The sequence below is a fragment of the Micrasema longulum genome, unplaced genomic scaffold (assembly GCF_059751315.1).
Source record: "Micrasema longulum isolate JH-2025_06_02 unplaced genomic scaffold, ASM5975131v1 h1tg000215l, whole genome shotgun sequence".
In the NCBI taxonomy this organism is placed as follows: Eukaryota; Metazoa; Arthropoda; class Insecta; order Trichoptera; family Brachycentridae; genus Micrasema; species Micrasema longulum.
Window position 1 is genome coordinate 1230335 of NW_028277420.1, and position 14122 is coordinate 1244456.

General features: G+C 35.4%; 1 protein-coding gene across 2 annotated transcripts in view; it reads left to right on the forward strand.

Annotated features, from left to right (window-relative positions):
* Nucleotides 1-13512, forward strand: part of mas (trypsin-like serine protease domain-containing protein masquerade) — a 51881-nt gene extending 38369 nt beyond the window's left edge. Inside the window, exons 5-11 of one of the 2 annotated variants that reach the window (XM_088243544.1) lie at nucleotides 554-769; nucleotides 2104-2368; nucleotides 3899-4099; nucleotides 4999-5317; nucleotides 7139-7416; nucleotides 9865-10019; nucleotides 11140-13512. In XM_088243544.1, coding sequence (XP_088099670.1) covers nucleotides 554-769; nucleotides 2104-2368; nucleotides 3899-4099; nucleotides 4999-5317; nucleotides 7139-7416; nucleotides 9865-10019; nucleotides 11140-11307 — 1602 coding nt within the window. In that variant the 3' untranslated portion in view covers nucleotides 11308-13512. The remainder of the gene's footprint in view (nucleotides 1-553; nucleotides 770-2103; nucleotides 2369-3898; nucleotides 4100-4998; nucleotides 5318-7138; nucleotides 7417-9864; nucleotides 10020-11139) is intronic. The other variant, XR_015825552.1, reaches the window with a different exon arrangement.
* Nucleotides 13513-14122: the final 610 nt, after the last annotated feature.

Genomic DNA, 14122 nt, shown 5'->3' on the forward strand with positions numbered 1-14122 from the left:
GGATCGATCTGTCTGATCTGATCGCCTGGCAAACGCAATAACCGGTACACCATGAGACCGACTAATATCCAGTCGATTTCCTTTTGCAGGATTTTTACCTGAGAGTAATATCTAAATTAAAATAATTGTTTTGATAAAATTACCATTAAAATATCTTTTGTTAAGTTTGACTATATTATTTGAATCGGGTTGTAGTCCCGCGGCTAGTGTTGCGGACTCACGGATCAGAGGTCCGAGATTCGAACCCCACTCTACCCCAACTTGATTTCCAGTTTCATATAGTGATTTATTTACAACTCGTTTATAGACTCAGCCTCGTGGTTTAATGGTAGCGCATTTGCCTACCGAGTCCCGAGTTCGATTCCCGACATGGTTATCATCTAATTAATTTAAATTAATTAATAAATTATTATAATTTTAAAATAATAAAATTTAAAAAATATATATTTTGTGTACTTTTACACTTTACTACCATATTTAAAGAATCTGGTCATTGATATTGAAGAGGATTTAAAATATTAAGTAAATAATACAATTGATACATTAATTTTAGCAAATAACGACACCGCCCCCGCGCCCCAAGCAGCCGGCGGCGGCGGCGCCCCCGTCCCGGGAGTGCGCCGGCGAGTGCGTGTCGGGACTGTTCGCCCTGTTCTGCGACGACATCGACTCTAACGCGGACTGCCCGGGAGATTCCAGCTGCTGCGTGACTAACACGGTCAGCGAAGGACCGCCGGCTTCCTCTACGACCCCTCGGCCCACCACGCAAGTGAGAAATTAGTTGCTTAGCCTACAACGATCCATACCAAATATTGATATCACGATCATTCCCCACCGAAAGGGTTACAGCTTGCCCGCCACACGCCGCACACTGCATCTGAGGATACAAGTCTCCTTGGCGGTGCCCACATACACGGAAGAGTCGCTCGTTTTCGAGCGGTATTGGTCATCAATTACACCCAGCGTACCTCGTTCATTTATTGAATCTTCTTCTGTTGGAAAAGACCTTTTCCAAACGTCTCTACTCCTTCCTATCACCGGCTATCGAGGCAATGTCATCGACTCATCTTTTTTATGGCCTTCCAACACTTCTTTTGTTTGCCCATGGTCTCCACTTTATTATTCTGGGTGTCCACCTGCCATCATTTTGCCTCGCTGAGTGTCCTGCCCACTGCCATTTCAATTTTGCTGCACGACTCCTGTTCGGCGCCTTATTTCTTCATTTATTATGGTCTCTTAGATATCTACCGATCATCTGTCATTACATGGATCGTCGCGTGCATTTTGGTTTCTGGCTACTTTTCTGTATCACAGGCATGAGTTTTAGTCCGTATGTCGTCACCGGCAATATACACTATTCATAGACTTGTCTTTTTAAGCATGCTGGGACTTGTTTATTTTTTTAAAAAAACTTCAGCTTGCCAAAAACAGCCCAATTTAGCCATATTTAGATAAACAGTCTTAAGATCCGGTCAAGATTAAAATTTTAAATAAAAATTTTAAAAAAGGTAACTACTATAAGTATATACAAATACGTATAGTAGTGTAAAAAAGCCCTTTAAAATAGGAATCAAAACCGGAATCTCGTATATGGTGGGCAAATTTTTTTTTTTTCTTTGTTTCTCTTAAGTGAAATATGCGAACAACACCAGGTGCCTCCAGGAGACACGCAGTAATGAGTTTGTTTATATACTGAAGAAATTACGGAGGCTGATAAAAAAATACGACAGCAACTGATGCTACATCAGTTTTGAGTAATAATTCCGATAGCCTGATCCGTTGAGATAGTCGGTGTCAACTTTGAACTAGTTGTGACTTGTCAGTCGGCTTTCGGAGCAGAAAAGTGAGGTTGTGTTTACTGTGTCTGTGTGACATCATGGATTTTGAACAACCATTAACATCAACTTTTGTTTTATGTGGCAAACAAGTGCCAAAAACCCAATGAAATATTTAAATAACTGTATGGCGATAATGTGGTGACTCTGAAGACTGTTTACAAGTGGTATGGGTGATTTAAAAGCGGAAATAAGTCAGCAACCTGCGTATTTTACACCCCTACATATCGGAGATCCTCATATAAACAAATCAATATAATGTTTTTAGCCTCCCGCTCCGCGCTGCCCCGGGTTCTGTCTGCTGAGCATCATGGCTGCGTTCTGCGAGCGCCCCTCCGTGCTGATCCCGCACACCGCCAACTGCAAGCGGGGCAGCGTGTGCTGCGACAACACTCGCGCGCCCCCGCCGCGCCCGCGCCCCACGCACCCGGCCCCCACCAGCCCGCCGCACACCACCCCGGCCGCGCCGCCCGACGCCAGGGAGGAGTGCCCCGGCTCGTGCATCGTGTCCTACCTCTCCTTCACTTGCTTCCGTAAGTTAAAATAAAAGCGATCTGCCATTGGAAATGCCTTTTGTGATACTATGAGTTTAGTTGTTGGTTGCGTGTTTGAATAAAATGGAACACATATGCAACCAACGGTGATCGGGAGAGGTCTGTCGGTTGGGAATACCGAAGCTGCTAGGCAGACCTATAAACATATTTCTAGCGCTGTGAACACTTGTATTTCTGAAAAGGAGTCAATAGTTGAATTTTCGGTCGATAAATCGATTAAAAATTGCCTACATAATTGAAGACACGAGTGGACAAAAGTATTATTTGACAGAAAAAAAAAAAACAGTACCTTAAATCTGCGCTACAGATATTATAATCGATAAAAGCGGCGTATAAACGCGATAGTGAAACTGAAAGCTAAAATTTAATTACAATATTTAGAGTCTGTCCAAATGTTTATAGAAAAAAGACTGGATTTCACTCCCTAGGGAGTCATTCCTGAAATGCCTGGACTTCTATAATCCCTTCACTGAAATATTCTCCATCCCGGTTCTGATTTGTTATTAAAATTTGATGTTTCGAATTTAAGGTAGAAACTGTATAAATTAGTTCCCTGAAAATTAAATGCTAATTTGTGTAAATAATAAAATGGCTAGCATTTTTATATTTTTATTTATGCTTTATTATGTTAGTTCATAAAATCTTAACTAATATAAACTTTTAGTAACATTACAATTTTTTTATCAAAATTTCTCAATAACATATTTTTTCAAATTAATTTGAAATATTTCAATCTTTTCTATCTCCTTTATTTCTTCAGGTAACTCATTGTTCATATTCAATCCTTTGTACAATGAGTTTTGAGATTCTGTTTTTCTCCTCATTGGTAATCTTATCTTTTTTTAATCCCCTGTTTCATATGTGTGACATTGTTGGTTAAATTTTACTCTTGTTTTTATTTTATCCATCCCCTTAATTATTTTATGTATAAAAATTGCTACATTATATTTAATTTGCTGCTTTATTGTGAGCAAGCCAATTTCTTTGTGCATTCGTATGTTAAGTTCATACGTTTTCTCAACTGTTTATAAACAACCAATTTCATGTTTTGTTCAAATTGTGATGTTCAAGGTAATGGAGAAATGAAAAACACAAATGAAGACGCAAAAAAATACTATTTGTATGCTAGTTTTAAAATATTTTTTTGGAAAATAAATTGCATGGAAAACATCTACCAAAATCAGAAATTAGAAATAATAATGTAGTATGTTATCGGTCTACCAAGTAAAATTATTTAGACGAAGTAAAACAAAAAATCCGCAGTAAGATATTCCCCCGGGAACTCATTGAAAGACGTTGTAGGAAAATGGGTTAATTGTTTCTCAAAAAATAACTGATTTTTGTAGGTACTTGATTACAAAAGTATTATATAATTTAATCAGTATTTATAACGCAGCTCCATTCAGCAGAAGGGAATTATGAAAATCCTTATTTTAGGAAGTCTTATTCCGCACAAGCTGCTAGCTGTAGGTAGTGTAATTATTTACACAAAACAAAAATGGTTTCTAGGTAACGCAGAGATGACGGACCTGTTCAAGTGTCGCAAGGCCGGCACGCAGTGCTGCGCCCCCAAGTGGAGAGTCCAGGAAGTGATGGGTCTAAAGCAGGGCTCCGACGGCGCGCCCCCCAGCAGCAGGAACGACACCCAACCCACCCAACCCACGCCGCAGGCGACCACCCACTACACCACTCCGCTCTACACGACCTCCTGTAAGGAAGATGAAAATATATCTGTTAAATTAAATTGGCTTTTAATTTATTTAAAGACTCTTCAACTGTTACGACGTTAAATTTAGTGGATAGTTATTGGTTAATGTCTGCTGTTTTAAATATTGGTTCAACTTTAAATTAAGTAGAAAAACGCGTAAGAAACAATTGCACTTTTAAAATGAATACATTGGCGTAATAATATATGGTTTGTACACTAAATTACGCAATGTATCTACATTTATTTATGTGTTTAAAACTTACATCTACATTACAGCGCACTTGCCAATTACAATGTACGTGTACATATAATTTTTAAAATGTATAAGAGATCTTTTTTTTCATATTATAAACAATGATTAATAATAAAAAGAATTTGACCTAAATGGGGTTATCTGTGCCGAGGACGCTTAACAAAATACTTTTTTACATTAATTTAAAGGTACAGACATATAAACACGTAATCCATAAAAAAAACAATAAAAAACAAAGATAACTAAATCACTTATACACATTACGATACATCAGAGTTAGAGAGGAAGAATCTAAAACTGGTAATCCTAGCGTGAAAAATATCCACCTCTCTCGGTAGGCTGTTCAACGGACCAATCATCTTCCCTACAGGCATCATCAATGGTAAATGGTCCTGCATTCAGGAAAAGCTTAAGTTAATAAAGTAAAATTAAATCATTATGTTTATCCTGTACAAAATTGTAGGTTTGGAATATATGTGAAAATCGTTAGTTATTTTATAGTATATTAAGTTTCTCAAATGTTTTTTTTAGTTTTGACTATTTTTAATCGTTCACAAGCGGCTGGGTTTTTTAGATAAGAACACTATTTTTGTCTCATGAACTTTCTCCTCGTCTCTATACCCCTAAAATGTGTTCTGTTCCGACTAGTCATGGAGCAGCAGACGCCGAGCCTCTCCACCACGCTGCGCCCGCCGGTGTACAGCAAGTACGTGTGCGGGGTGAAGGGCACGTCGCGCTCCTCGCGCGACGCCGGCGCCGACGCCGACGCCGGGCGGCTCTCGGCGCGGGCGCTGGCGGCGGCGCGCAACTCCAGCGCGCGCGCGGCGCGGGTGGTGGGCGGGGAGGACGGCGAGCACGGTGAGTGGTGCTGGCAGGTGGCGCTCATCAACTCCCTCAACCAGTACCTGTGCGGCGCGGCGCTCATCGGCACGCAGTGGGTGCTCACCGCCGCGCATTGCGTTACCAAGTAAGAATAAAGAAACACTCTTTTGGTCTTTCAAGAATGACGATATCCGACATAAGGGGCGATGGAAGCGGTAGAGTTAAATTAAATTAAAATCAGGGTTTACGGAATTGCTTTTTTTTAAAAATAGTAACTCGTTTATTAGGGATAGGGAGCGAAATTTTTTATTTATAAAATGTGGATCTCAGATGTTATTTGCGTTATTTTTCATATTTTTTAAATAGTGAAAAAAAAAAAGGTATTACAAATAAATAAACTCGACTATGCTACTGACTGCTCCTTTAAAAAAAAAAACATAACTTTTTCGTCCTTTTTTTTTTTTAAAAAAAAAGAAATATTTGCGTTCTTATGATTTACCCAAATATTTAATTTTGAGGGCCATTTTTAACGAGTTGTAAATAACTCACTGCTAGAAAATGGGAATCGAGTTGGGGTAGAGTAGGATTCGAACCACGGACCTTTGGTAAGTTGATGGGCCGTATATTTTTTAATTATGTTTTTGTTCCTTATAATTCACATAATGATATATGGTGATACCGCACCCGTCACACGAATCTATCTCTTTTCCATGTACCCACAGTTCGCACCAACTATGCTCAGAACTCTCCTCTGATTCGCTTGACGCGTAATTATAATTTATTTTTCAATAACATAGACATATTTTATTGCAGTAAACTCACTTTTAAAACCAAAATTAAAAAACTATTATTTGAAAAAAATTATGTTTCGTTATAAAAAAAAATATATTTATATTTTTACATTATAATTTTAAATTGTTTCTATTCACTCATATCAAATACACACTTACCCTGTCCTTAAACCTACCCTCACACCCATATACAATCACACACATATTCACATACCTACCAAAACCACACTCCACTTTTTTACACACGCATCCTCACACACAAAAAAAAACTCGCACACTTGCACTTCTATAAATTATATTTAACTGAACTGGATTTTTATAATTGTATTTATGTGAAAAACTGATTTGGCTTTATTTTATGTTTTTTTTATTATGTTGTGTATATTTCTTTGTATTGCTGTTGTTTTTCTTAATAAACAAAATAAATACGTATTTTGTTTAAGTGTTATACATATTTTTATCCCAACTCAATAAATGTAAATATAATATATTGTGAATAAAATAAATAAATAAATTAAAATGAACTCGAATGACCACATGAATGAATTTGAACTCAGGAAACGAAAACATCAAAAATGCCCTCGAAATTCTAATGGATTTAGCCTAGTTAAATTTGAAAGAAATTCAAAATATGGATTTTTTTGTTTCAAACAGCGAAAAATTCATCGACTGTATTTAATTTTAAACTTCACAAACATCAACAGATGAAAAAATTGAAGGAATATAGATGTTCAAATATGGGCAGAATGGTGAATGTTACACAGTGTGTAAAGTGGCCACTTAAACCAGCCATTGACAGGTCAAAAGCCCTGTAGATGCCTAGACTTCTATATTATCTTCTCTTAAATGTTCTTCATCTCTGTTGTAATATGTTAATATAAACAGCTCCCCGGGGAGTTGAATCCAGTCCTTGTCTACAAAAATGTGTACAAACTCAAAATATTGTTGATAATCTTTAATTGTATCTATCCCAGAATGAGATTGCTAACTCGTGGGAATACAATTATGTTATTGTACATTTTTGTATTTTTAAATTTTTAAAAAGTAGTATTTTGCGTTTGTGGATGTATGGAGTGAGGGGTGAGGGGAGTGGAAATTCGATCATTTGCAGTTATTCTAAAACTAGACAAGAGTAGACTATCGGAAACGTTAAAGTTATGTTTTTGAATTTCCAGTATCGTTCGTTCCGGCGACGCCATCTACGTGCGCGTCGGCGACCACGACCTGACGCGCAAGTACGGCTCGCCGGGGGCGCAGACCCTCCGCGTGGCCACCACCTACATCCACCACAACCACAACAGCCAGACCCTGGACAACGACATCGCGCTGCTGCGGCTGCAGGGGCAGGCCGAGCTGCGCGGGGGCGTTTGCCTCGTGTGCCTGCCCGCGAGGGGCGTGGCGCACGCGCCCAGCAAGCGCTGCACCGTCACCGGCTACGGATACATGGGAGAAGGTGAGTCACTAAAGAATGTAATATGGGCCGCGCAGGTTTACACCACCCCTGACCTTTAAAATTAATATTTTGTATTCATTTGGCAGTACAGGGTTAAAACAGCTGGAAACGGAGGGTCCAACCGAATACTAGAAAGCGACTGACCGTCGCTGCGTAATGGTCTGTCTCAAATGCAAAGGTGGAGTCATGCGCAGTAGAGTGGGCCGATGATGTATGAAGTGTTATTATTTTTTTAGACATCAAAGTGAAAGGGGTCTAAAAAGTTGCAATTTGGATCACATTGAACGTAAAAATTATTTAAAAAAATATTCCATACTACTTTTAGCTCTCAACCGAGGTTTGAAGTTTATAACTGTCTGAATATTTTGTTCATTATCTATATTGAGAAAATTATTATTTTGTTAGTAATGATATAACTTAATCACATTACAAATTCGAGCACCTTTTAAAACTACGGAAATACAAAAAGTTTACACTCCGCGGAACTGATTCCGTTGAGCGCCTGGCTAATATTGACGAAAACAATGGCTCATTAAAACAATGCTACCTATATATTACAAAACGAAGTGCAACTCACGCCCTTAGATGCTTATTTAATAAGGTTTAATGCACATTATATTGCACAATTTTATGGACTGATTTTCTTACTTAAATACAAAATGACAGCCGGTTTAGCGCAAAAATGCACTATTCCGAAAACTTCAAGCTCTGGTTGAGTGCCAAAAGTAGTATCAAATATTTTTTTGATAATTTTCGCATTCCGAGTAATCCAAAAGGCAACTTTTTAGGCCCCTTTCAATTTAAAATTCGGGGAAAAAATATCGGCCCACCCTAATGCGCAATAACCATATATTTTCATAAAAAATCGGACATTCTTAGGAGAACCAGACTATGCACATATTTTCTAACTAGAATTTCACACGTCTTTGTCCTAAATCCACACCACGGTAAAATTAGGGTGGATTGACATTATTTATTATTTTCTCTTGTATTTATTCAGCGGCTTGTCTAATCTAAGGTGAAATGTCGTCCATAAATCAAAACTCTTTTTTTATCTTTGTTTTAACAAATGATCTATGACCTCCATATTTTTTTATTTATTTACAATTTTAAAAAACCCGTTAGGGTTACATTAGAAATTTAATATTGTCTAGTCATTTTATGTCTCGTCTAGTCTAGTTAGTTCAGTCATCATGTGCTTTTTCAGATTGATTTTAAATTTGTCTCCATTAAAAGTTTTCAAGTAGTAAGGTAGGTCGTTGTAGTGTTTAAGTCCATTATGTAGTATTTTTGACTGTCCTGTGTTTGTCTTTGCTTTTTCAACATGATAGTATTGTTGTTGTCTGGTGTTATATTTGTGTATGTCAGCATTTTTTACTAATATTATGTCGTCGTCTTGTATGTTTCTTGTATAAAAATAGTGTTTTATTTATTTATATATATATATTTTTTTTTTATTAATTTTTTTTTTTTACATAAACATTCTTCTGAACAATTTTTTAATTCCCGCCAAACTGCGAAAGCAGTTTTTTTGCAGGGATTTCTCTTTTTAAACATTTTGGTAACACAATATAATAATGTTTACATTAAAATATATAAAAAATCTTAAATATATAAAAATAAAAGTTATAAAAAATTGAATACAATTGAAGTCTTTTTTGATACCGGAATATATAAAAAATAATATACAAACACTTTTTTGACACTGTTTTTAATTGTTTGGTTTCCCCTTTTTTTTTACACACTAAACTTAGAATTTAAGAAAAAGATTTTTAAAACCAATTTTACTTTATTTTTATTTACATCACTATTCTTTATTTCGTCCGGGAGTCTATTTACTATGCGAGGGAGAATATACGCCGGTCCTCTCTCCATACGCATTTGGAGCTCTTCTTTTCAGAAATTTCCTTTTACTTTTTGGCGCGTTTCATGTTTATGTGATATTGGCGTTTTGTAGAAATCCATGAAGTCCTCTGTTACCAGGCGATAGTATATCATATTCTGTACCGTCAAAACTTTACACATCGAGAAGATTTTCGTAGTCATTTCGACAAGTAATCATGTTGGTTTTACTTGCTAACATTTTAAGGAATTTAATTTGTAATTTTTTTATCCTATTTGTATACGTTCTGAATGTTAGCCCGTAACAACTCACTCCATATGATATGATTGACTCAACCAGCGCATGGTATAAACAGTACAGGTGGCCCGTGGAACACAGAATTTGAAATGATTAAATTTTATAAGTACCGCTTTTAGTTTTTGGCAAACACTTTCTACGTGTAATTACTATGTATCATTGCCTTTTACCTCTAGTAGGATATTTCCGCAAGTCGGGAATAACGTCAAAAATACAATATAAATTTAAAGGAGTGACAATACAATTCTCTATGCACAGCTGGGTGATGGTATTAATTCGATATTGTTTATCACTAAAATGTATTTCAGCTGGTCCCATCCCACTGAGAGTTCGCGAAGCGGAGATTCCCATAGTGAGCGATGCGGAGTGTATCAGGAAGGTGAACGCTGTCACAGAGAAGATCTTCATTCTTCCGGCCAGCAGCTTCTGTGCGGGAGGAGAGGCGGGGAATGATGCTTGTCAGGTAAAAATTTCATCTTAGGGGAAAGTTATTACTTATTGTGTTCAAATAATCTATAATTTCATACAGAACATATTATTTAAAATTTGAATAGCTATCAATTTATTTTTACGCATCATAACTGGCCAGGATGACCAATGACAATGATGAATTACTGTTTGTTAAATCAATTGAAAAAAATAATACTGAACGTGAGTACGTGTAGAGTTAGTGGTAGACTTGTAGTGAACTATTTTGTTGGAATGAAATGGTTGGTTTGACTTTACGTGAAATTAAATGAAAGATTCACTTACATTGTTCTCAAGTTTCATGGATAATAGATGAATGCAAGATTGTACAAAAAGCGATTAGATTAAGTACAACACTGAATGAATTAACCGTGACACGAATTTACATTAAGTGGGTCTTAGAGTTTGAGAGATTTGAAAGTCTTAGAGAGAGCAAAACGCTAACGAACTGAAGTCAACGAGGGACATGGAGATTCCGGTGTGCCTTGAGCGGTGTTGCTAGTGGTTGAAATTATGGCAGCGTAAGTGCGTGCCCATAGACTGATTCGAAAGAATGGTCGATTGCAATAAAAAATATTGCTATAAAAAAACTTCATCAAAAATTTAAATGGTTCGCTTATGAGGAAACTTGTGAAAGGACGCCTCCATTGACTACACATATTTATTTATTCAAATCTTCAAGCACAAAAATACATGTACTTTGGCGGACTTGTTTCTAAAAGCAATATCTTACAGCTAACAAAAAACAGACTGGTCCAAATATGTAGTAGAAAATTTGTAGTTACCAACTTGTGCCAGAAACCCGACGATATATAATAATGTTTCAGGTGTTTTTGAAATATTTTACAACTTCTGAAATTTGTATAGATGTCGAAATCACAAACAGAATGGTAAATACAGAGTCTTAAGTCATCGCTTAAACCAGCTATTGACAGGTCATAAGCCCTGTAAATGACTCGATTTATACATTCCCCAATAATTCCTTCATCTCGGTTGAAATATTTATCAGACATTAAGATATTGGTCTTTTCAGATAAAATCGTAAGAGATTTAAATTCCAGTATTTGGACATACTTAAAATATTTTTTTGATTTGTAATTTTGGCTCTCGTTTAGGGCGATGGTGGAGGTCCCCTGGTGTGTCAGGACGACGGCTTCTACGAGCTCGCGGGACTCGTGTCGTGGGGCTTCGGCTGCGGACGAGTCGACGTCCCTGGAGTTTACGTCAAGGTCTCCTCCTTCATCGGCTGGATCAATCAAATCATCAGCGTCAACAATTTATAAACAAAATTTATCATATTCCCAGGCATACCTTGGATGTTAATGATGATCGAAAGTCTGCAAACAACGATTGAAAACTTTTCAATTTGGTTTATTTAAGAAGTCGATGGATTTTGCACCCCTAACTCGTCGACATGACTAGATTTTTTTCAATTTATCAGTGGTGAAATTTGTACCCATTCGAAATCATTGCTTTTATGATAGGCTGCTTATAAGGTGTAAATGATAATCTATTCAAAGGTTTAGAAAAAGTCTTTTGATATGTAATTCCACCTCTTATATGTTTATTTTTATATCAAAGGAATTAACAGTATTTTTTTTCAAACTAAAATTTTAATCCATTTTCTATTCACATTACCAAAATCTTTTTTACTGTGTTGAAGGATTCAAAACTAATGTTGATGGAGTTAACTATATTTACAGTTAGAAAAAAACGCTGAAAACACACATAAAGGAAAAAATTATCAAAAAAGCTGCGAATGGCTTTGAAATGTGGTTAAATTTTACATAAAATAAATAACTTTTTTCATAAAAATTTGACTGTATTTATCAAATGGTTAAATTACTATCAAAACACTCAGCTGTTAAAATTCAAATATTTAATTATTTAAAAATTCATTTACATACAGTAAAACTCCAATTACCCGGATTGATGAATGCCAGACGTTATCAGGATTGAATTTAAAGCAATGTTTTGAAAGACAATGTAAAATTTACTGTAAGATCACTTTTTTATTGCTTTTTATTTCATTACACAGAGAATTGATATCACATTAAAAACTTACTTAAATATGTCCAGCAAAGTTAATTGCCTTGACGAAGAAACTCATTTAGATTTATTTATTATAACATCTCCTTTATTTTTTTATTTCCCGATAACATTCCGGATGACTGAAGTTCGGATGATCGGAGTTTTCTTAAATGCTTTGAAAACAAGAGTTTACATAAAAAATCAAACAGATCAACTTAATTATGATTTAGTTGTTCATGTTTAATACAATTTTGCAAACAACACATTGTTTTATTGTTAATAATTTTATATTGTATTGTTTGTCTGAATCATACATACAAAAAACCAACAACATAAATTTTGGTTAATTCTGTTTTTGCAGGTGAAATAAATAATAGCTTATTCTGTTAATTTTGTTAAATCACCACGCACAAATGCAGCGCTTTATAAAAATAATTTTGTTATTTATTCGATAAATATTTACATACACATTGGCCACTGTAAACGCTAATTATCAGCAGTGTAAAGTAATTTTTAAATACAAATAGCATTTTATTATTATTTACGTAAATCAGTAAAATTACAGAACTGTTTTTTTTCTCCCATGAAAATGAATTTGTAAATAAACCCTAGGATAGTTAAGATTTAGAAAGTGGATGATAAATTTATTTATATAAGGACTATAATGTTATCCCTATCTCTTTAAAGATATTATATAAACCGCTGCTCAATAGAAATACTTCATTAAAAAGACATCCTGGTGAAAATTCTAGTTTATCAGATTTTCATTTTTAAAAAGACACAAGTAAATTTTTTTATTAAAATTGCTTTTTATTTTATTGCATATTATTTTGCAAATATTGCATTTACTTAACAAACAATTTGATATTTTCTTATGTGTAGTGGAAAAACTTAAATAAAATACTTATTAAGGGATCCAGTGATAAGCTTTTTTTTATTGTAAATATCTAGGTATTTATTTATTTATTATTCACTAATAAGGCTGGTGTACAAGACCCTATAAAACTTACCATAAATAGAATCAAGCAATCTAATCCAAGGACCCATTGTTTCCATGGCAGTAATAATTCCACCGACAGAAATCACTGTTCAAATTATGAAATATACGATTACCCTCAAAATTATTCAGGCATTTATTTAAAATAAATATAATTATTGTTATGTACAATTTTAAGTTTCCTCTAATGTGTTTAGTATTTATTAAAATAAACGAGTCAGTTACACATTACATCCATCTTCCGGAGCTCGATTTGATTCAGAATGTAACAATGGAATATCTTCTCGCTATATTTGTGGTTAAGTAAACTTTTACGGTATATTCGGAGCCAGTGCAGACTGCAGCAGTGTTGTCTCGCACAGTAAATGACGTCATCTTGCACACAAAGATTCTATTTTATGATAAATTTAGCTTTATGTACTTAAATGTTATGATGAATAAACAAATGAAATAACATAAATTACATATGTACTTTATTCTATAATCCTTCGTATTCCCTTTCTAAAAAATAATTTAGCAACGCAACAACGCATCTTTTACCCTTACCTGTCAAAATAACTACTTAATTAAGGTTCTACGGGACTGCCTGGCTGCTGAACAACACAGCTGAACGACCGCCAGGCGACCATAGATCAACGCGCACGCAACAACCATCCATATTCCAGCTCAACAGACCTCTTATTTACATTATTCATTAATATGAAAGACATATCCCCTACGGTTCTCATTTAGTGACTCTTTGACGGCACATATCAGATCACTTATTTCTAGAATGACTCGCCCATTAGTGACTTTTAATAAAAAAAATTATATAGGAGTTGCTTTATTATTTACCTTGCTTCTTATTATATTTTTGTATATTTACAAGGTTTATATTTCAATAGTGGATTTTTCTGCAATTAAATTTCTTTAAATTTATCTAAACTGTTGGGATCAGGAGGGATATACTTATGTGGGCCAATCAGGAACTTCTCAGCATTTGCTTATGTAGAGAGGAAACCACTCAAAACTCTTCAGGAGAAGCCAGCCTGTTGGCAGTAGTCAACAGGCCTTCCGTTCCACTAGAGGAG